Genomic DNA, 24,810 nt, shown 5'->3' with positions numbered 1-24,810 from the left:
TAGTAGTCCTTACTGACGAGCTACAGAAGAGACCACTGGTGATAACAATTAGGCTGGGAGGGTCCCATGGTCTGCTGTCATGAAGAAAACAATGCTACGTTGTGAATATCATCATAGGAGTAGAGCCAGTCTGAACTCAAGGAAGGGAGTCTGGCTTAAGTCCTTACTCTGACCCACAATCTTCTCTAACAATTGATTAAAAACCCCACAGAGAGTCTGTGACAGGAGGAAGCTAAATTCTCTCTGGGTCATGGATTAAGTTGTGCCCAAGAAACTTTTTTTTCAAAATAAATGGAAACAAGAGTAATTTGTTCTCACTTTCAAATAGATATTGGCATATTGATTAAACCAAGAACAGAGAGAGAAGCCAGGGGTTCAGTGGAGGGTTTCCAAGCCCTGAGCATCACAAACCCTTCTCCATTGGGGGGAGAAAATCATGAAATGCTAATTCTGAGAATTCACTGTCTGAATAACAAATGGAAGCATCACAATGCTTTCGATGGAAGAATTTCCATTTTCCATGCTTGAAACCTACACCTGGAGAAATTATCATCTGGCTGGAATTTGCTGAGCAAGAAAAAATGAGGATGTGGAAGAACACACAGACTTCCGGAGACAGTGGGTACCCCTGGTATACCACCTGCTGGGGTGGAGGGCTTGTGCTAGGATTGCCAGGAACGATAAGGCAAGAAAAGTTAGCCGGAGCTAGACTATGAAAGATTGTAAATGTCAGGCTAAGGAGTGTGGCATTTATCCTGTGAACAGGAAGAGCAGGAGAGAGTAACATGTTCATGGGAGTGGTTTTACATTAGCCCAGTGCAGGGGTCCAGCGTGGATTTCCACATTCTGCCTTCGTGCCCTGTTATCTTTCGGCCTCATGCACACCCTCAAAGATCTCCCTCAACACCCCACCCAGAAAACCTTCTACCTGGATTCTCTTGTTCTTCATCCCCTGTCCCTTTGGAGAAATCCCACTCAGCCATCCCTAATGTCACCTTACTGGGGAACCTTCACCAATTCACCCCCCAGTTTCCTGATCCACAAAATCAATCACTGTTCCCCCTCTGAGCTGCAGAGTGCATTCTGTATACTGCACATCACTATACAGGTAGTTGTATGATAGTCTGTTCACTGGACTGGATCATGAATCCCAGGAAGGCAAGAACTGGTTTAATTCTCTTTGAAGAAGGTTTGGCAAAAATAGCTATTTGTGAAATTAATGGCCGATCCTTCTGGTGACTTCTGTACAGAATATACGCTTACTTCATGTCCTTCCGTGCTATTATGTATTTACACGAAACTGCGTTCACTTTTCTTCCATATTTTACCCAGTATTATTCAAACTGCAGATTTCAAACACATTAGTGAACAGTAAAAAATAATTCAGTGGGGGCGTGACCACGTTTTTTTATTTTTATTTTTTAATTTTTTTTAATGTTTACTTTTGACCGAGAGAGACAGAGCATGAGTGGGGGAGGGGCAGAGAGAGAGAGGGAGACACAGAATTTGGAAGCAGGCTCCAGGCTCCGAGCTGTCAGCACACAGCCCGATGTGGGTCTCTAATTCACTGACTGTGAGATCATGACCTGAGCGGAAGTCGGACGCCCAACCGACTGAGCCACCCAGACGACCCGCGACCACATTTTTTTAAATGGAACCGAGTGGTATAAAAATATAAAGCTCTGCATTTAGCATGGGTCAGTATTGTCCTGTGAGACATTTGCACACACACACACACACACACACAAACATTTACAGATATGTTTGTGTGTGTTGGGCTGTAGTGCAAGGGCATATTCTTACTGTGGGTTGCAGTCCAAAAAAGTTTGAGAAATCCTTCATTCTAGCTGATATTTTTGAATGCTGGTTAATTTTTCCAGTCTGATAGCCATTTTATTTTGAGCAAGGGTTAGATTTTCTAATTTTATTTTTATCTTATAGTAGGGTTTCTCAACCTTAGCACTACTGATGTTTTGGGATGGATCACTGTTTGTTGTGGAGGCCTGTCCTGTGCATTGTAGGATTCTTAGCAGAATCCCTCATTTCTACCCACAAGACGCCGATAGCACCTTCCCTCATTATAACGGGATGAAAATGCCTCCAGACTTTGCCACCTGCCCCCTAGGGGGCAAAATTACCCCTCATTGAGGACTACTACTCTATGGTGCCCCGAAATAATGCTGAGCATTCAGGCCGCCTTTAAGACATGCATTAGACAGATCTGACACAAAGATCTTGCAGGACTCTTCTACAATAGAACGTCTGGGGATACCGATCTCCAAAGCTTCTTAACCTCTTATTGGGTTCACAACCAGGTCCCTATGCCACCTTCTGACTGTACACAACATCTTCAGTCTAACCACATGGTTTGCATGAGTGCAGCTAGAATGTCCTGTGCAGCAGGACACAGCAAGGGTTCAGGGTCAGGAGGCGTTCTTGGAAGCCCCGAGGCAGGAGAAGGAATCCCAGTACTTCTGGTTGAAAGAAGTGGAGCCGTGCAACGAAAGAAGTATCTCAAGAAACTGGGACCACGGAAGCAACGGTCCCCTTGCTCTGAAAAGCAGCTACAAGTATGCAGGAGATACAGGAAATTAAGAAGCGACTCTGCTCTTACGTGGAAGGGCCTGACCATGCATGCAAATGGGGTCTTTGCAGCAGAGACATGGGTAGGAAATGAAAAGAGCATTTGCCAGAAGTCCCATGAACCTAACACTCATGGCCACTAACTGGGACCTGGAATTAGTCCCTTAATCTGATGACTTTTCAGTTCCTTACCAAAAAATTGTGGAAGTTTGGCTAGGTCCTTAACCTACCTGCTAGTTCCCAAATGCCATGATTTGGTTTGGCTCTCTACCTTTCCTTTTCATGTATATTCTCCTTAAAGCTACAGAATTGCCTCTTTGCTGGTCTCCCTTTGTTTCTTTTGATTTCCACACCATAGCCGCAATGATCCTGTTTAAAATGTAGGCCAGATCACATCATTCTGCCGCTCAAAACACTTCAAGGGCTTGGCATCTAACTTAGAATAAAACCCAGTCTTCACCAGGACCCACAATGTTTGACCCCTGGCCTCTGGCTACCTTTCTGACCTCACTTCCTATCATTCTTCTCACTCATCATGTCCCTGCCACACGAGCCTCCTTACTATCCCTGGAGTATCCTGAGGCTGTCATCACCCCAGGATCTTTGCACTTACTGCTCCCTCTCCATGGAAGGACTCTGCTCAAATCTTTATTTTGATAGCTCATTCCAAATAGCAGTTCCCACTATCCTCTATGCCCTCTTACTCTTTCTCTTTTCCTCTTAACACTCATCATTAAAGACGTATCACTGGAGCACCTGGGTGGCTCAGTTGGTTGAGCGTCTGACTCTTGATGTTAGCCCAGGTCATGATCTCACAATTCATGGATTTGAGCCCCACATCCAGCTCTGTGCTGACAGTGCAGAGCCTGCTTGGGATTCTCTGTCTCCCTCTCTCTCTGCCCCTGCCCTGCTCTCACACTATCTTTTTCAAAACTAAATAAACATTTTTTAAAAAGACATATTATTTATGTCATATAATAAATATTTATTTTATTATCTACTTACTTTCTGAGACTGACTCTCCCACATATAAGCTCAATGAGGGCAGGGATCATCTACTTTGTTGACTGCTAGACATCAACATCCAGAATTTGCCTGGTATATTATAGGCATTAAATGCATACTTTAAAAAATGGATTGGCAAAAGAATGTATAAATAAGTGAAATAAGCACTGTATATTCAGAAACTAAATTCTTTACTTCCTCCAGCATCCTCAAAACATTTTCCAGATTCACATAGAAAATTAGCAGTAGCGATGTATGAAGCAAAAAACAAAACCATAATCCAAAAAGGCCTGACTTCAAGTTGTTTATAGCTTTTCTTATCTCTCACTTTTGTAATTTTAGCCGTTCTAATTCTGAATTTAACAGCCCTTTATTCCCTTTTGTTTTAGAAATTCATTCTATCAGTTCTTGGTACCATGAGGACTCAGCATCGATTATAAGCAGGATGTTATTAAGGACTCGGATCTCTATTCCTGCTTCAGTTTCTGCTCGCAAACTTTTCTTTTGACGGCAGATACTAAAATCTGAAATCACTTGCCCTCTCCCATTTTGATTGGGACTAGTTAACCATGGAAGAAGTCAATCACGTTGGGCAACAGAAGGGAACTTCTCTGTGTCGCCCTCATCTCAACCGCTCTGGGTGACACCAAACGGATTCTAAAGGCTTCTTCCAGCTCTGAAAGTCTGTGAACTATCGCCATCTGCTGGATGACTTGTGAACTACCACCATCTGCTGGGTGAGTCTTCCTACTACCTCCTTAGGAGTCGTTGGTCATTCCCCAGTGGTTGTGATCCTTTGGATGCGTGGCCTTTGAAATTCCTTTATGACCACATGACTAGGACCAGGGAGCAACATTCCACTGGGCCAGAACAGACATACATTTACAGTTTTAAATATGGTAGACACTACCGTTCCATGATCTCTGGCAGATCTGTAGCTCACCATTCAAGTGGAGTTAAGGAGCTGGAGACAAAAATTCCAATATGAGACCTGAGCTTTAAGGCAAATGATTCTTTTCTTTTGAAAAATAGTTTTGTCTTAAAAGTGTGTATGAACAATGCGCTTTACTATCTATCAAAATATTCACTATTAGTCAGAAAAAGCAGGTGAGAGTCTGAGGTTTCAAATGTCATCCATATTACCAATTGGCTGCAACATGAGTCAATCCATCAACAAATATAAGGAAGGGATAACAGTCCTGACCCACTGTGCTTTACAGCAAAGTCAAAGGGGGAAACAGAAATGTAGACAAGCTGAAAGTTAAGTAAGAGCATAATCAGGATATTGTATATTGTAGTGAAACAATCTAAATGTCCGTCAATAAAGAATTAAATAAATGTAGTAGAGCTTTACAATGGAATACACTATGGTTATTAAACTTGATGTAGATTTACATTTGTTGATATTTAAAGATGTGTATAGCATTTTGTTACACAGAAAAATTTTATGTATGAAGATCTCAGTACTGGATTTAAAAAAAACCCTGGAAGATTATATACCAATATGTTAATAGTTGCTATGCCCGGATACTGAGATTAGATATAATTTTCATTTTTTCCCATATTTAATGTTATTTCAATGTTTTTATAATAATAAGTATGGATTACTTTTTTCTATTTAAAGACAACAAAAAGAGCTATTACTGCTTCAGAATTATTGCAACGGTTGTCTTGACTGGTCTCGCTTCACTTACTCTGGCCCCTCTTCGGTCCTTTCACACACCGGTAAGAGTGGCTTCATTGAAACCTAACTAAAAGGGGAACTCCCAGTCTTCCCATTTCTGTCCCAGAAAAAGCAAAATCCAATGACTTCCAATGGCCTCCAAGGTCCTAGTCAACCTTTACCATCACTTCCTACTCCTTCTTACCTCATCTCTTTCTAGGCTCCTCCTCCAAATACCCCCAACCCAGCCACACAACCTCCTTGTTCTTCCCTGAACACCCCAGGGTGCTCCTGCATTGGGACTTCTGAATGTGGCTGGAGCATTCTTCCCCCAGGTGGATGAATGGACCAATTAGATTAGATAGATAGATAGATCGATAGATCTATTGGTCGAGGTACATATATCCAGAAAGTTCACCTCAGCCTTCTTACTCAAATGTCACCTTCTCGGGAGGCTTTCTCATACTGCCTATCCCCTTCTCTGTTCTGTATTTCACCATAGCCCTTATCCCCGCATCTGACCTACTATCTACATGTTTTAAGTGATCTGTTTACTGTCTGTCTGCCTTGATTAGAATGTAAGCTCTGCAAGGTCAGGGATTCTTTTTGTCTGTTTTGTTTGCTGCTCAATCTCCAGCATCTGAAACAGTGCCTGGCCACCGTGGGCACTGAATATTTGTTTGAAAGAGTAAATGGGTATATTGTAAAATAAATTGGGGGCACTGATTCTTTAGGAAAAAGAGATCCCACAAACTTTAGGAATCAAATGGAAAACAAGGTTGTCACCAAACTGTGCTCTTATCCAGGATCTGCAACTAAGTGACCTTGAGAAGACTGTTGAGTCATTCTGAGCTGCAGTTGTCTCTGGTGCAAAACGAGGACACTGTCCTTGCCCACTCTGAGTTTATAAATTTGCAGTGGACAAAAGTTTGGCTGTGAGACCTGACTACCTCCTTTGTTCCAGGCAAAATGCTAAAAAGGCAAAGATGAATGAGGTAAGATTCATGTTCTCAATCAATAAGAGAAAGACCAAAACACAGTCCATATTTTTGGAATCCATGTAAAAGGCACCAATCTCTTATTATATGAGATTATACTATGACTTTTTTCAGTGGATTCCTTCCCTCTGTTCCCCAGTCTTCCAGCATGTATCTCTGCTCCTCTCGCCTCTGCCCTGGGCCCTGGGAGGCTGACCTGTGAGGCTTCCAGCTGGGATCTGACCATCTGGAGCATCAGCAGGAAAGTGGACAGAGGGAGGAAAGGAGTCAGCATCTTTGTTCCCCAACTTCCTTTCCACTAGGTTGTCACAGGATACATGTCTGAAGGTCACAGCTCTTGCCTGATGGCTCTCCCCGTCTGTCTCCAGATGCTGGTAATTGCATCCTTTTGGTTTCCTTACATCTGCCCAAACTTTTGCAAAAAAAATTCCCTCACTAAACTCATTTCACATGAAGCAACAGTATGTGCCCCCGTTTCCTTCTAGAGCCTGGTGACACCCAAGATCATTAGAGAAGTCATCTTTTCTCCCGTGGTTGTTTCTTACTTGCACATTATTTGTTTCACGTTTGGTTGTATCATCAGTAGAGATCTGCCAGACTCAGCCAGCATGCACTGTCACCGCCCACACGTCTGTCACTGCATCAAGCTGATTTCAGGTGCCCCCTCTCTGTGCTAAACCACTACTGTGGTCCTACTCTGTCATCAAAGAACCTGAGTGATTCAGGGATTTAGATGCTAAGAGACAATCCCAGTGGAGAACTGTGTCAAAGCAAGAAGTGTTCCCAAGGACAGAATAGAAAAGATTAACTATGAAATAATGAATATACAAGAAAGAACAAAGCGAGTGATAAGGAAATAGAAGGAAACAAAAGGAAAACTAGGGAATAACACTCGCGTCGGGCTTCAATCTATTAATGTTTCACAATTCATTGAGGCGAGAGTACCATAAACAGCATATGGTTGCTCGGGTGTGGTCACTAAATAGCAGCTGAGCCAATGAACACATGCTACAGCTGAAACCCGAGCACCATGAGGGGCGCTGGGTGGCTCAGTGGGTTAAGCATCTGACTTCCGCCCAGGTCATGATCTCACAGTATGTGGGTTTGAGCCCCGCATCGGGCTCTGTGCTGCCAGCTCAGAACCCAGAGCCTGCTTCGGATTCTGTGTCTCCCCCTCTCTGTGCCCCTCCCATGCTCATTCTCTGTCTCTCAATAATAAATAAACGTTAAAAAAAAAAAAAGAAAAAAGAAAGAAACTAGAGCACCATAAGTGCCTTTTCTTGGGAAAATTATATTTTCTTATCCTTTATTTTAGTCTTTCTTCCTTAGCTAGGCAGAGGGGGTAAAATACCTGCATAGTGATTATAAGTAAATGTATGGTAATGTAAGATGTACCAAGGCCTCAGAAGAACAATTAATAGGTAGCAGGTATTTAAACAGCAAAGTGAATCATTCCCTTTAGAACCAATAAAGCTGTGCAAATGAGCGCTACTCAGATTTACATGCATCGAGGCATTAGCAAATCAATAGAGCGATTACTGCAGAGGGCACCTGAATGTACAATCATGTCTGAAGTTATGTTTATGCACAAACCTCACACTTAAAATGCATTTTTATCTAGGCTATGGGGGAAACCAATGATTTGTTCTTTCTCCTGCTCCCTTTTCGGTCTTACATTCTAAAGATTTACAAATCCACGAAGCTCACGAATTTACAAGCCTAACCCAAGCTCAGGGAGGAATGCCCAGCAGAACAGCTTTCTCTTTCTCCCTGGAGAGCAGCACAAACCTGCCACCGAGGTTGCAGGCTTTTTGGGGGGCTCTTATTTGTTTCAGACTTTTCATGTGAACATTAAATTGCAGGGATTTGCCTCAAGGAGACAATGTCATCAGCATGCACCAAATGATTCCTTCCAAGTTTGACAAAATTGCTACAGGGAAAATTCCCCAAATTTTCAGGACAATCCCTTAAAATTTGAGGGGGAACCCCAGAAATATACCACAGAGGTCAGCTGCTTATGTCCCACTGGCCAAATCTAGTCCAATTGCTTGCCATTATTTAAAAGAATTTTTTTTAATGTTTACTTATTTTTGAGAAAGAGAGAGAGAGAGAGAGAAAGCCGGGGAGGGGCAGAGAGAGAGAGGGAGACAGAATCTGAAGCAGGCTCCAGGCTCTGAGCTGTCAGCACAGAGCCCAACGCGGGGCTTGAACTCAGGAACCTTGAGATCATAACCTGAGTGGGAGTTGAATGCTTCACCAACTGAGCCATCCAGGTGCCCCGAGCTGCCTGTTTTTATACTGAGGAAATAAATGTCTAAGCTCAAGATGGAGCCATTTTTGCCGTGGCGGGGGGGGGGGGGGCACATCAGTAAACAGAAACCCAGGTATCTTGCATGTTCCTATAAACACTCCTCTTAAACCAGAAATGCAATGTTCCTTATAGTTTTAATTATTGGATGTCTTTTAAATCCGCAGCCTTTTAAAACCAATCAACCAACCCAACCCATCTTAATGATTCTACTTGACCTAACTCTGGCAGTCTCTTCTATTCTTCCACTTCGGTCAAGACAGTTTTTGTCCCTGACCCCTTGTTTCTGAATTCCGAGATTCTAATGCCCTCAGGTCCCAGGAGCAGAACTCAGGGCACAGAGTCGTAAAGGAAAATCAATTGACAGGTTAGCGATCACCTGGTCAGTTACACCATCCTTCAGAAATTATGCATGGAGGAAACACATATCAACATCCCCTTTGTCTCAAAAAGTGAGCAGATGTCATAATCTCTGTTTCACAGGTGTTTCCTCAAAATAACCTTGAAAAATAAAAAATTTTACCTACCTCAGACATTATTATACCCATTTTAAAGATGAGGACACTGAGGCCCAGAGAGATGAAGTGACTTTCTGGAGTTCTCATAGCAGGGTAATAAAAGAATGGTTCTCTACTCAGACCCAGGCATGCCTGACAGATTCTCCTCCATCTAAAGGTACAGTATTTGGGGGCAGTGAGGAACTTCCAAGGCTTGGTGAGGACTTTTCATAGGAACTGACCAAAACAGGCAGTGAGCTGTACATATGTCATGGAGATTTGGGGAGAAACTGCTTCCAGTCCCTTCCTGTTTCTTACCCATCCCTAGAGCATGCCACTACATTCTGTCCCGCTCGCTTTCCTAATTCAAGGCATTGCTACCAAATAGGAGCCCTTGCTAGTGACTGGGGATAAAGGAAATCTATTCTGTGTCTAGGTATGTGACAACATGTACCAAGGAACCCTAGCTTGCTAAACAGGTCTCTGGGGAGACAATCAGGCAATTAACGACAAGGACCCAGGGCACCTGGGTGGTTCAGTCAGTTAAGCGTCTGACTTCAGCTCAGGTCGTGATTTCACAGTCCATGAGTTCGAGCCCCGTGTCTGGCTCTGTGCTGACAGCTCAGAGCCTGGAGCCTCCTTCAGATTCTCTGTCTCCCTCTCTTTCTGCCCCTCCTCTGCTGGCACTCTGTCTCCCTCTGTCAAAAATAAACATTTAAAAAAAAAAAAAAAAAAAAAAGACAAGGGCCCAAATCTCAGAGCAAAACTGAGCAAAAGCAGATTCACTCCCGGACATTCACGTGATAAAGGTATAAACAGATACACAACCAACAGCAGCTGCGATGCCTGAGTAAGCAGGAAGGTAGAGAGCAGAAAAGTGGGGGTGGGGGTGGGGATAGAGGGAACATTATGAAATCAGGTCTACTGTAGGAATTTTGTTGATTTGGGCCAGGGTGTGTTGTCTCAGCTCAGTAGAAGAGAGTGTTTTTCCAACTGCTGAAGACAATGGACTGTGGGGGAAGAGTCTGGTGAAAACCAAAGCCAGACTGAACTCCTCACATCTTCCTATGCAATCTCTGAAGATCTAAGACCATAATTAGATTTACTAGAACCAAGGGAAAAATGTACGCGAATTTTGCATGGAAATGTTAAAGCTTATTCTAACGATCAAGGAAGAACATAGGAGTGAACACAGGCTTGCTTAGAAAATGTCTCTCCCTGGGGTGCCTGCGTGGCTCAGTCGGTTAAGCATCTGACTTCGGCTCAGGTCATGATCTCACAGTTCATGAGTTCAAGCCCCACGTCGGGCTCTGGAGCCTGGAGCCTGCTTCAGGTTCTGTGTCTCCCTCTCTCTCTCCCCCTCCCCTACTCACATTCTGTCTCTCTCTGTCTCTCTCTCAAAAAAATAGACATTTAAAAAGAAAAGAAAAGAAAATGTCTCTTCCTTCCTCATCCCCTTTAGAAAACTGGCTCTTTGGATCACTGGAATCTCTCTCAAAGGCCTCTTCTCCATCCTTATTGCCTTCAATTTAAACTTAAACCCCCAAGTTCTGCTTTCTTTCTTCCCTCCTTCTTCCCCCCTCCCTCTTTTACTCTTCTTTTCTTTTTTTTGTGCAGTTCTGGAGTTGGACTTTTCCTGTGAACCACATGGACTGATTTCATCCCATGGGCTCTTGTCTTAAGTCACATTCAGTCATTCACGTACTCAATAAATATTTATTGAGCACCGACTTTGTACAGGGTGCTGGGAACACAGCCCTGAGCAAGAAAGCTTATCCTGGAGGAGAGATACAGATAATAAAATAGTTTCAGGCAGTGAAACACTCCGGAGAAATTAAAGCAGGAATGGGGCTGAGGTAGCTGAGTGTGAAGGTCAATGAACCCTGTCTGAGGAAGTGACATCCGAGCTACGGGAGTGCCGGCACTGGTCATGGAAAGATCTGGAAAAGAGAGTCCCAGGCAGAGGAAACAGGGGGTGCAAAAGCCCTGAGGCAGGAAAGAGCAAAATGACTTTGGTGAGGAACAAAACAGCACCTTCCGTTGGGACTGCTGTGACTATACCAATTCTACTTCAGTGAAGAATTTATTGGTTCTTTCTCTGCTTAAATAGTGAAGAAAGACCATGAGAAATTAAATGGTTCAGGGTGGTAGGACCAAGTTCCATTCCCAGGGAAATTTATATAACCCTAGAGTTGGTCAAACATGTGAGTTATTTTTTCATTTGTCTTTGGGAAAAAGAAAAATAAAATTGGCTTTTTTGTTCTACCACGTCTATTGTTTCCAGTTCGTGCCCTCTTTGACTCCTTCTATCCTTCTCAACCAAGCTAAGCTTGGATCCCAGCAAGTAAGTGACCACCAGATGGGGTAAACGCACGTTCACAAAGCCCACACGTATGTACCTGTGTCCTCGAGGTTCCGAAGAGCCCCCTTTTCTGACTGGCTAATTTATAAGATCAATCACAGGAGAAAAAGAATGCCGTGGAACAATAAGGCAAATTATAATGTTGGCATTTCTTTCTTGAAGAAATAAACTTTAGGGAGTGGCAGACCGTGACCTTGGTCTTTGTATTTCCTAAGGGGAACAGTATAGGCCCTGATACGTATGGAAAGTCACCAGTGAGAGGATGGAGATAAATATAGGGTAGTAACCTTGTTACTCAAGGTCACTGAAATGATTCTGTTTCTGGTCAGAGGACCTGGGTGCTGAAACACCTTAGTATTTTCTTCCCGTTGTACTTGTAACTTGGTGGAGCTGAGGTAAGATGTGGAAGCTGGGCACAGCTGGCTGGCGACACTCCAGGGAAGCCATCAAACCCTCGCTCTTCCTCATGCCGGTGGAAGTCAGGGAAATACTGGGCCCTGGCTTTCATTAAGGACACACACTAGCACCTGAGATCTACCCATTGTCCCCTTAAGCAGTTAAGCTGCTAATACGGTCTGGCATTAATAGGTTCAGGGGAAGCCAATGCTTTGTCAGTAGAGCTGAGGTGTTAGCCGTCCTTACGAAATGAGGTATGTGTAGGTCTCCATTAAGCAACAGAGGGGCCCAGACTGTGGTGGCGTCCAGGGTGGGATCTAAGGATCCCCATTGGGCACTCTGCACTCTGGTAGTCAGCGTGAGCATTCTGTTCTGTAGTTCACCATTCGGGAAGCAAAGAAGGTAGGACACCAAGAGAACATCCATATGGGATGGACCTTGAGGTAAAGAAGAGGAGGAGGAACGAAGAGGACTGGGGAACACCCAACAGGCACAAATACAGATCTCACAGACCCCCTCAGGGCAGCCTTCAAAACGTTTAACAACTGGCTTGCCTCCCGTCTAACCAATCAGAAGGCTGCGGGCTGTAAATGCCGATGAGGACCAGTTGAATTTCAGGTCTGCGTGTATGTTTTATTCCCATTTTTGTAATGTACAGTATACCTCACAACTTTTAAAAGAAAAAAAAAAATCTATAGGTTCGTTCTGTGCTGGCAAACTTTCTTAGTCCATAGATACCAGCAGGACTATTCCTTTATCTAACCGTTCTTTATCTAACCACTGACGCTGACCCTGCCACTCTCGTGCTACTTTGCATTCGAAGGATAAGAACCTCCTTCCTTCTGGATCTCGCTCAGGGAAGTAATTTTGCCATCAGCTAAGCTTGAGTTCAAATCCTGCCTTTACAAATAGGATTCTTGGCAAAATCGGTCACCTTTCAAAGACTCGATTTTTAAAAACCTATTCAAAGGGATGTCATTCCTCCGTCCCAGGGTTTCTGTGAGAACTGGCATGGAGTTGCCTAGGTAACATGCCTCGTGTAGGGCCTGGCACAGACATGGTTTTCGCAGCGGAAGATCTGAGATTGAGAATTTATTATAATTCAGATAAGTGCTACTTGGCGATTAGGTAATTTCATATATGGAAAAATGGGCTTGGGAAACTAATAATCTAAACTAATAGCAACGTAAGAAGTGTGAATGTGGCAGAACACAGGGTTTCCTAAAAATATTTGAAGCAAACATGAGAAAACAACTCCCAACTGAAATACCAAACACGGCACATTCTTATGTTCATGAAACCAACCATCCAATCAATTCTATTGCTATTTTCCTGAGTTGAATAACTATATATATGTAAGAAAGAGTTAAATTTTATTTATTTAAGAATATTTCAAAATTGAGAGTTTTCACTGAACCAGCCTTCTCCCCTACACGCAATTACTTTACCATGATACGGTCTTACTTCACACTGGGGACCAAGTGTAACCAAATGTCACGTGTCTCTGAGGCAATTTCACACACCTTATCCCGCTTAATTCACAAATGGGGAAGTAATTATCAGAAACTGCAAGACCAGATCAGTGTTGCAGTTTAAAAAAAAAACAAAGTTTACAAGATGCCCCAACTTCTGTCCCCTCTGGTGATTCCCACGGCCAGGACCAGCACAAGTGGCTACATCTTGGCCTTTATTTCCCAGTCTCTGTGGAGAAGGAGACTAGCAGGCCTGGAGGGAAAGAAGTGAGCATGGGTTGGCTCAGGAAACAGGAACAGAGGAGCTGGGCGTTGAGGAAGCGAGTGGGGGCGGGGTACAACCACACAGCGCACCTGCTCAGTCTATAAAACAAAAAGACGAACTGCGTATTTCACAATAGTCAGATCCCGGGGCCTGCCCCAGCCACGGCTGCCCCAGTTCTTGCCATGCACCACACAGCTTAACTAAAGATTGTAGCATGGATCTCATGCAGCAAGAGTGGAAGGAGACCCTCTGTCTATTTGAAATAGAATTGTTAACATTTCTTCTAGAAAGAAGGAGGTTCCTTGCTTGTCATATGACTGGGGAGTGTTAGCTTCTAAATTCTGAAGAAGAACAATGAAACAATTGTTGAGCGATCATAGTTACTCTGTGTGTGTGTGTGTGTGTGTGTGTGCATGTGTGTATCATAGGCCTGTGTATGTATATGTGTGTGTGGGGGTGTGTGTGTATGTGTGTGTATTTGGGTGTGTGGGTATATAGGGGTTATGTGGGGTGGCCTCACCATAGCCCAATAGCCCCCAACAATTCAATCTGAAGGAAGGAGCCCTGAAATTCAAGGTCAGGGTAAGGGTTTTTTTTCAGATAAGCCAAAATTCCTAGGACTTGTGGAATGTAGTGAATCTGGAAACAGCCATGGCCTTGGAAGTCAGCCATGTGGATGTTGTGTGAGGACAGGGAAGGCGTTTATTCAGATCGACTAACAATATAAGTAGGGCTCTGTGTTAGCCAATAGAAAGGCAACTGATGGTGTTAGGTAGGCTTCTTTTCTGAGAGCTCCTCTCCTGGGTAAAGAGGACCCAGGAGTAGCAGAGATCTTCAGACACAGAAACCTGGAGGAATTTATTGTTAAAACTGAAAAGATGACAGAGCTTTCAAACAAAAAGTGCCAATATTTCAATTCTGAGATCTCCCCACTACACAGTGTTCTAAGTTTACATAAATGTGCCCCTCATTTCCAAAACACAAGGATTCCTAAGCCAGCTTCGGCAGGTGGTATAAGTAATCAAAGTGTGGCTCTTGCTTGAATCATGCAGGAACATCTTAAACCCTGGACCACAATCAGAATCTGACTTTTCACAAAGTCCTCAGGTGATTTGACAGACAGTGGCCCAAGCTTTCCCCGGCCTTCCAGCGAGCCACTATGACAAACAGGAACTTCTGCCATTGGTTAGAGCCCCAGCTACACGTCCACCTGACAATGACTTTAATTCTCCCTGACCATCATTCAGAGGGACTGATTTTACTTGAGTGTCCTCGGTTATGCAGGTGAACACAAATCCTGAAGAGTCTGGGAGCATTATCTTTTCTCCTCTGACCCTAAGATGAACCCATTTTCTCAAAAGATGAAAAGGGCAGAGCTGGGGGACGGCTGCGCATCATCTTGGTATGTGATTTGTTCTGTGATTGCGAAAGAAAACTGACCTCAAACTCCCCAAGGATCATATGTAAAAATAAACTTTCCGCTGACCTCCCGTACATAGAAACAGCCTGTTGTCCCTGTTGAGAGCCTCGAACTTCCAAAGTGCTGGGAAAACAGCAGGAAAAGCTAGGGATAACCTCATCCCAGGGTGTCCTCCTGCAGGGCACTAAGAGACCCCAGTCAGATGGGTCCTCGCAAGGCAACCTCAGCAATGCAGCTATGTCTGTCCTTCAGACGGGCCCTGGTACTCACGGAAGGTCCTGATGGTGTCGCTGGGCTGGCTGCGAGGGCTGGGGCCGTGGGGATTCATGGCCCTCACGGCAAACTGATAGTTGGTATCTGGATCAAGGCCCTTGATAACCATGGAGTCCATCTGGATCCGCTCTTGGATTAAGGTCCAACTCTTGTCAAAATCTGGTCTTTATTGATTAAAAAAACAAAACAAAACAAGAAGCAGTAATTCAGGAAGAGCAAAGGGAAGGGAGGCTGGCTATGTAAACTCAGCATTCGGACTCTAGAAGCAATACTTATAAAAATGAGTTAACATTTCCTATCTAAAAGTCATCTTGATTTTAAATCATAGGTCACAATTTTTAAGTCCCTGCCAATAAAAGCAAGTAGATCATTTTTAGGGCCAGTTTTAAACCCTGTTTCAAGATCATCTGCTTTTCCTCGGCATGAGCTTGACCATGGTGAAAAGACCCCCACAGAGGAGTTCATTTTCCAGGACTGTGCCTTCCAGATGTTTCACAAACAAACCCTCCCCAAACAGCCGCCATTCCCAGAGGTCAGGAGAGCACAGATTCTGTCTATTCACAATCTGTTCACAAAGTAAACAAATGTTAAGTTTTATAGGGTGACTAACTGCATGAACGACCATGGGAAAACCCACTTAGATTGTGTTCGTGGCCATTCTTGCTCTTAACAAAATTGTACAACTGTGCCAACTCGCTGACTTCTCACAGGTTCTGCTAAGAACCCTCTAGAGAATGTGGGCCCTCAGAGCTCCCACCTGGGAGGCAATACGCAGAGGGTAAGGGTACAAATCTGGGGTTGCTCATAGCTGCTCAAATCCTGCCTCTACTACTTACTAGCTACTATTTAACTTCTCTAAGTCTCTATTTTCTCATCTGTACAATGGGTATAATAAAAGTACTTATCTAAGAGGACTATCATAAAGATTAAATGAGAGCTATATCCTCAGCATACTGCCTGGCATCACATGGTAAACACTCAGCATTTTTTGGCCATTATTTAAGGAACTTATCCACATCACAGAGCCAGTAGATAACCCTGTGTCACTGCTTACTCCTCTAAACCTGTGTGTTCTGATGCGATAGCACTAGCCCATGTGGCTAGTCAGCACTTGAAATATGGTTAATCTGAACTGAGATGTGCCGCAAGTGTAAAATGTACATTGGGTTTTAAAGGACAAAAAAAAAGAAATGTAAAATATCTCGATCATATGTTGAGATGATAATATTTTGGATTCAGTGGATTAAAATGTATGTTATTAAAATTAATTTTATTTGTTTCTTATTGCCTTTTTAATTCCACAATTAGAAAACTTCAAATTTCTGGGGTGCCTGGGTGGTGCAGTCAGTTGAGTGTTCAACTTCAGCTCAGGTCATGATCTCGCAGTTCATGAGTTTGAGTTCCACGTTGGGCTCTATGCTGACAGCTCAGAGCCTGGAGCCTGTTTCAGATTCTGTATCTCCCTCTCTCTCTGCCCCTCCCCAGTTGCACCCTGTCTCTTTCTCAAAATTAAATAAACATTAAAAACATTTTTTTAAGAAAAAAAAAACTTCAAATTTCACCCAGGGTTTGCATTGTATTTTTTTTTTAATTTTTTTTTTTCAACGTTTTTAATTTATTTTTGGGACAGAGAGAGACAGAGCATGAACGGGGGAGGGGCAGAGAGAGAGGGAGACAGAGAATTGGAAACAGGCTCCAGGCTCCGAGCCATCAGCCCAGAGCCCGACGCGGGGCTCGAACTCACGGACCGCGAGATCGTGACCTGGCTGAAGTCGGACGCTTAACCGACTGCGCCACCCAGGCGCCCCTGCATTGTATTTCTACTGGACAACGCTGTTCTGTCTGGCTTCCCAGTTGGAGGGGGAAAGGAGAGCATCCCAGGTAATATGAACCACAAGATGAAACTTGGGAATGATCATGCGTGGAGGGGGATGGTGTGAAGGCCTAATTAGCTGGATGCTTTGTGTTATTAGTTAATTAATAATAATTAGTCTATCAAGTGCTTGTGAAGTACCTATGTACTTCATAGTACATAGTATCTATGTAGTATCATAGTATCTATGCAGGAGATATTACATTAAACACCCTTCTCCCCTCATTTTTATAGAGGAAACAGAGCCATTAAATGATTGAGTAACTTGCCCAAGTTCACAGAGCTGATAAATGGTGAGGCCAAGTTGGGTTGATGAGGAAGGGTTGGATTAAGAAGATCTTTGACACTGGACACAAACTTGGGGTGATCATGGCTGAGAGGCTGTTCTCCATCCTTTACTTCCTGACCACTTCTCAGTTGTTCGAGTGTTAAATACCTCTGCTCCCAGATATTTAGAGGATAACAGAAAGCAAAAAAGATTGATGTTTAGCCTTTATGAACAACTTCTCAGGCAAGGAAACAGAGACTTATTTTGCAGAAAGAAGATGCCCGGAGGATACATGGCTGTCTTGAATGTGAGCTTGCTTAGTTTCTCACTGGCAGGAATTAAAAGCCAAACGGAGTCCTTAAGCCCAGTAGAAGATGCTTCCTCAAGCTCACCGTGCAGGCAAGTAGTCTGTGGGGCCTGTGTCTCATTAGAATTCATCTGTTTGGAGAAGCAGCGGTCACAGGGCATGCTCACTGTAGAAAATCAGGGCTCATGTCTCTTTCTTTTTCTTTTTTTTTAATTATCTATTTTTTAATTTACATCCAATTATGTTAGCATATAGTGCAACAATGATTTCAGGAGTAGATTCCTTAATGCCCCTTACCCATGTAGCCCATCCCCCCTCCCACAACCCCTCCAGCAACCCTGTTTGTTCTCCATATTTAAGAGTCTCTTATGTTTTGTCCCCCTCCCTGGTTTTATATTATTTTTGCTTCCCTTCCCTTATGTTCATCTGTTCTGTGTATTAAAGTCCTCATACGAGTGCAGTCATATGATATTTGTCTTTCTCTGTCATGTCTCTTTCTTGGTATCCTTTCCCTAAAGATGGACTTCTTGTGTAAACTAATTTTGTCACCAAAGAGAAAATCTTAGTGAGTGGACGGAAACACATTTACAAACTTAAATTAGAACAAAATCATGTCACAGGGGAAAGCCACCAGCGATACCTAAAAGTTGACAGAAAAGATATGATCTTCAGATAAAACTCTCCCGTTCTCCATTGCTAAGCCTTCCTGTGGCATTTATAGAGGAAATGCCATGTAATTGCTCTCAGAACATGCCACTGTTTACCCAGGACTGCCTGCAAATATCTAAACAATCCTCATGTGGAAATTACAGCCCCCCCCCCACACGCAAAAAGGAGATTATACTGTATTTGTTCATTTAAAGCAAGAAAGAAGGCTATATTTTAAGCGAATAAGAAACTGAAATCATTAACATTTAATTCCATGATATCAAGTGAGAGAGCAAAGCTCATGCGGACTGAATACCAGTTCAAAACCTTTAACATTTTGCCTCTGATTTTGTCATGGGTTTTGCATTTAAATGTTTTCAGCGTCTCTTGAGGTACAAAAGTGCAAAGGTGAGGTTGAGAGAGAGATAACCGGGCAAAAGCATTGTCTTAGATCATCCTCAAACAATAGCTTTATCTTTCTCCACTGAAGAAAATTATTCTATTCTGACTACAAAGTTGCCAGTCAAATCCCCATAGCAACACTAGCCTGCCAATTTCCCCATCAGCAAAAAGGCATGAGGGGGAAGTAAGCTAGGAATACGCTGCCATCCCAGGTACAAATAGGCAGCCACCAGCGGGGTGGACACTTTCAGCACTTTTCCAAATAGTGGGATAGAGTGGGGTTGGGAATTCTGCATCTCAGGAGATTAACTGCCTTTGGAAGGTGTCTGGGCGGTGAGGGTCGGGAGGGGGAAGGTTCTGATGGGGCAGACACAGGGCAGTCAGCAGTGGCTACTCAAAACCCAATTAGCTGATTCAAGTGATTGAGACTCACTGGTTCATTTTGGTGGAAACAGTACCACTCACTGGCAATGTTAGAATCCAGCCTGGTTATCAGATATCTTACAGATCAACCAGCCCAGATATCTACAGGCTCTCAGAAATTACACGCAAGATTTTACGTGTGAGCATGATCATTTCAGTTTTCTAAGTACAGTGTCCTTAGCTTTTTATCAGATTCTCAAAGATAATTACGTCCCCCAAAGCTTTAAGAGTCACTGATCTAGTCCAGTCTCTCAACCTACCCATGGGAACACGGAAAAAAAGTAATTTATCTAAAGTCATAGAACCACTGGGTGGTCTATTTTTCTTATTCCGTTTCTTGTGGCATTTTGACCACCTTGCCTATTTTTAGCGTCAGTCTTGAGTGGAAAATCATTTTTCTTGGTACCATCAACTCCGCAGGTGGCTGCCTCGGGCTACTCAATTGGCATGTGATTGATTATCAACAGGGTATCCATCACAGAAGCTATATTCTAGGAGGCTCCACGGAGCTGTAAACACAATTCCATTCTTAGGGAGTTTATAGTCTAATGGGGAGATAATATATCTAAGGATCAGTAGGAAGCCAGTACAAAATAGCAAGTTTCAAGTGTTATACAGCTGATCTTTGAATAACACAGGGGTGAGGGGTGCTGATGCCCTTGTGTTGCCCAAAAGCCATGTATAACTCTTGACTCCCCCAGAATTTAACAGCCTACTGTAGAACTTAACGAGAGCATAAATGAACACAAATTAGCACAAAGTCAATTAACACAAATTTCATATGTTACCAGCATTATATACCGTATTTTTACAATAAAAAGAATAGATAACGTTATTAAGAAAATCATAAGGAAAATACATTTACAGCACTCTACTGTATTTATCAAAAAAGAATCCATGTATAAGTTTATCTATACAGTGCGAACCCATGTTGTTCAAGGTTCAGCTATATTTGAGTGGGTCGGTTGTAGTGAAATGGAATGCTGTGGTAGGTATGTGAGACCAGAAAGAACTTAAGTTAGATTTCAAATGTATTTGGGTTTTGATAGCTGAAAAGGAATAGAGCATCTTTGGGTGAAGTGGAGACAAGAGCAACATCGGCTCTCTGTATGATCTGACGGTATTACGTACTAGTTACATGCAAAATACAATGCGGAATATCCCAAGACAGTAAATATATGGCTCCCAGTAATGAATGAGCAATCAATCTATACAAAAAATGGGTATGACATACAAAAACACGAGCCAAAAGTAAGTGAATGAATATACGGCACCTTTGTGCAGATCATACATAGTCAAAAGCTTTCCTTATCAACCTCTACTAACCAACCTGTCAAATTAACCGTGATCTTCATTTGTTCCCACTAAGTCAGCTATTGGCTTGTCAAGAGTCAGTTGTGTTTATTCCAAAACCTATTGATGACTTTTGTGTTTGTTATTGTAATTATGTTATTTAATGTAATATATAAACTTGTGAAATAGGAGTAAAATATAGAGCAACAACTATTTTTGAATGTTTTTGAAAGACTTGATAAAGCTGAACCACTAAAACATTATTGCCTTTGATGTGGTGTGTGTGTGTGTGTGTGTTTATGTATATATTTAGTTATATATAATGAAGTATTATTCAGCCATGAGAAGAAAATTCTGCCATTTGCAGGAGCACAGATGAAACGAGGACATTATGTTAAATGAAATCAGGCAGAAGGAGAAAGACAAATATTGTATGATCTCACTTTTATATATGGAATCTAAAAAAGTTGAACTCAAAGAACCAGAGAGGTGAACGTTGGTTGCTAAGGTCTGGAGGTGTGGGAAATACAAGAGGTTGGTTAAAGAATATGAACTGTCAGCTTTAAGATGAAAAGGTTCTGGGAATCTTACAGAACAGTGTGGTGATTATAGTCAATAATACTGTATTGTATTCTTGAAATTTGCCGAGAGAGTAAATCTTAACTGTTCTCACCCCACACACACAAAGGTAACTATATGGAGTAACAGATGTGTTAATTAACCTGATTGTGGCCATTATTACACAAATGTATATACATATTAAATCCTCACATTGTATACCTTCGCAAAATCACACGGTACAATCTAAATATATACAATTTTTATTTGCCAATCACACCTCAATAAAAGTGAGAAGAAAATCTAAAATAATCAGAAGAATTTTAGGAAATGCAAATAGTTGCCTGGGAAGTGGCCTTACAAAATAAGATGCATGACAGAATAAAATATCAAAATGATCCCCACATACAGAAACATAAGGCAAAGCCAACTCAAATGATAAATGTAAAATCTTATGTTAGGTCTTCTTAAAAAGCCACCGGCACAGATATAAAGATAGAGAAAACCTGGGATGGCAAAAATCTATGGGGAAGGCAGAGGGCATAAAACTGGGCTTTAAAAATTGGTCACAAACTCAATATGAATTCTCTGGACAACGTGCTGTTGACCAGCTCAGCACCCATATCCTGGGGAGATGTGGTCTTCTAGGCCGATCGCTCAGCAGAAGGTGCTCTGGACTCATCTCCTCCTGAGGCAGAGTTCAAAGGGCTGCTACCGCTTGGCTTGAAATAGCATAGGACAGTGTCTTTAGGTGAGAGACAGACTGTTGTCAAAGGAAGACGGTAAATTTGCCTCCATGTTGTCCATATTGGACTAGGAGAACCAGTGGTTCCTGACAGGGAGGTCAATGGCAGGACATTACAAGGAAAACCCTTAATGGCTTAGGAATGGTGGACAATGGAGCCAGATGCCTCAGAAAAATTGAATTCTGCATCAATGGCTATGTTGAAGCAGACGTTGGATGGCCATCAATCAGGGATGTAACAAGTGCCTTTCTGAACAGGAGGTTGGACTTTGTTTAGTAACTCTGATGTAGGGTCACGGTAACAAATACATTTATGCATAGTAATGCAATACACTTATACCTATATGTATGTATGCACATGAGCACAAAACTGAAGAGAAGTTTCAAGGAAAATATTTATCCTTACTCTATTCACTTTGCTATTTTCTTTTCTATCTGTTATTTTCCTTTTTTTTTTTTTTTTTTATACTGGTAAGAATCCACTAAATCAATCTTACCACCCACTGAAGTGTGGTGACCCATAATTTGAAAAACACTGGACAAAAAGGTTGTTTTTTTTTTTCCCTCGAATACTTTGGATGGAGCTTTCAACTCTAAAATTCTATGATTAAAGAAAGCAGATTTTGTCAGTCGTGGAAAGAAATCTATGGCTTATAGTTTAATCAAATGTCCCACAGGTGGCAAACAAAGCCTATTAAACTCCAAATAATGCTCTAGATATGTCGAGCTCTACAAAGTCTTTGAATGACCCCCAGGAAGACCTACATTGGACAGTGTGACCCTCTACACGCCACACATACGCCAAAACACAACACTGAAGCAAACATTTCATAAAATAATTCCTAGTTTTACTCTGTGTGATACCTTCTGATAGTCTCTCTTCTGTTCTATTTCACTTGTGAAAAACTCTTGTTCGGGACGCCTCAACTGCTCCCACTACCTTCTAATGAGTAACTACTCACAGTTTGAGAACCCTTTCTCTTCTAGAAAGTTGGGGCTGGGCTGAGGAGGGCCGCTCACGTGTGCTTCAGACCTTAACTAGGAAACTGGGCTAAGAACGGTTAAATTCTGCTAGGGAAACACTTCTGAGAACGGAATTTGTTGGTGCAGAAAACAGTCCTCTAGGGGATTCAGCAGAACATCCAGAATGGCCTTGACAGTAGAGGCCACTCTACTGGTCTGAGAGGGAGTGGACCGAAAGCCTAATTATAGCAAACGAGAGACATGTGTGGCCTCCTTCCCTCAACATCAGATAATGTTTTGGGGAGAACCTTGGATTACTTGGAGTCTCCCTTCCTAAATATTTTCCTTCATATTATTCCTTCTCAGCTTCACCTCAGAAACAGAACTCTCCTCAAGATTCTCCCATGCCTTAAATCTAGTGCTAATATTACACCAATTATACTAACTTCTTTTTTTTTCATTTCTTATATGAGTTTAATGATTATTGATCTACTTATCTGTGAGAGAGAGAGCGCATGCATAAGTGGGAGAGGGGCAGAGGGAGAGAAAGGGAGAGAGTATCTCAAGCAGACTTCATGCTTAGTGTGGACCGGATGCCGGGCTCAATCTCATGACCTGGGGATCATAATCTGAGCCAAAATCAAGAGTCTGACACTCAACTGACTAAGCCACCCAGGCACCCCATTAATGTTTTTCTTTAGTAATAGAGAAGACAGTATCATTCATACCATTAAATTTTTTTATCACAATTTACCCATTTCTTTTTTTTTTCTTCCGAGTTTTTATGTAAATTCAAGTTAGTTAACATATAGTGTAGTAGTGGTTTCAGGAGTAGAATTTAGTGATTCATCATTTACATATAACACCCAGTGCTCATCACAAGTGCCCTCTTTAATGCCCATCACACATTTAGCCCATCCCTCCCCTGCCCACCTTCCCCCCAGCAACACTCAGTTTGTTCCCTATTGTTAAGCATCTCTTATGGTATGCCTCTCTCTGTTTTTATCTTATTTTTCCTTCCCTTCCCCTACGTTCTCTGTTTTGTTTCGATTATACCACCCTCTAATGTTATTTTATATTTCTGTCTTTCCTGCCAGGCTATGTGCTCATTAAGCATGCTGATTGCCTTACTCATCTCTGTGTTCCTTGGAATGTCTTCATGATCCTTCAAAAGATCTGAAGGGACAGACTATATGTTCCTTTCCTGCTTAACACTCTCCATTGCTCCCTATTCCCTTCAGGACAAACATGAGCTCTGTTATTATGCCTGTTTTGCTCTGACCCTTTCTTGCTCTTAGCCATCTAGCCTTATCTCTTGCTTCATAAAGCTTCAGATTTTCTAAGCAATTCCAGGAACATCTTCTTGCCTCCAAGCCATCACTCAAGTAGCTTCTTCTAGCCTGACTCTTTTCATGCTGTGTCTTCCTTCCTCTTTGCCTGGTTATCACAGATGTGTCCTTCTTTGCTCCTGTAAGAAGCCTTCCCAGACTCCTTCAAAACTGAGTTAGATGTCAAGCTGGTATTCCTCTGGGCCCCTGGGCCCCACTCCTGCCTGCAACACTCCCCACTTGGACTATGGTCTCGTCTGCCTTCCCCACTGGATTGTCCAAGCAGGGGCAGTTGCTGTTTGACCCCTAAATCTCTTGTGCACACTTTGCACATAAAAGATACTCAATCCATACATGTTTGGATGAACATATGCACGTAGTAAGTATCTGATAAAGACTGGCTAAGCTGAATTGAAATACCTTCAAAATTTGACTGTAAGAATAACAAGATGTCCTAAATCAGGGGTTGGAAAACTTTAGCCGGCTACAAGGTATTGTAAATAAAGTTTTATTGGGGGTGTGGGAGGGCACCTGTTGGGATGAGCACTGGGTGTTGTACGGAAACCAATTTGACAATAAATTTCATATTAAAAAAAAATAAATAAAAGGCCAATTGTCCTTAACTGACAATTGGTTAGTATCAGAATAAAAAAAATATACAAAAAAATTTAAAAAAATAAAGTTTTATTGGGACCCAACCATGATCATTTGTTTAGTTATTGTCCATGACTGCTTTCTTGTTCCAATGGCAGAATTGTGT

General features: G+C 42.4%; 1 protein-coding gene across 2 annotated transcripts in view; it reads right to left on the bottom strand.

Annotated features, from left to right (window-relative positions):
- Positions 1–24,810, bottom strand: part of EGFLAM (EGF like, fibronectin type III and laminin G domains) — a 178,575-nt gene that overhangs the window by 68,532 nt on the left and 85,233 nt on the right. For both annotated transcript variants that reach the window (XM_019464217.2, XM_019464218.2), the window contains exon 7: positions 15,240–15,406. In XM_019464217.2, the coding sequence (XP_019319762.2) occupies positions 15,240–15,406 (167 nt within the window). The remainder of the gene's footprint in view (positions 1–15,239; positions 15,407–24,810) is intronic.

This window comes from Panthera pardus, unplaced genomic scaffold (assembly GCF_024362965.1).
Source record: "Panthera pardus isolate Hobbes unplaced genomic scaffold, ASM2436296v1 HiC_scaffold_2, whole genome shotgun sequence".
NCBI classification, from domain to species: Eukaryota; Metazoa; Chordata; class Mammalia; order Carnivora; family Felidae; genus Panthera; species Panthera pardus.
This window is presented reverse-complemented; position numbering and strand designations above follow the sequence as displayed.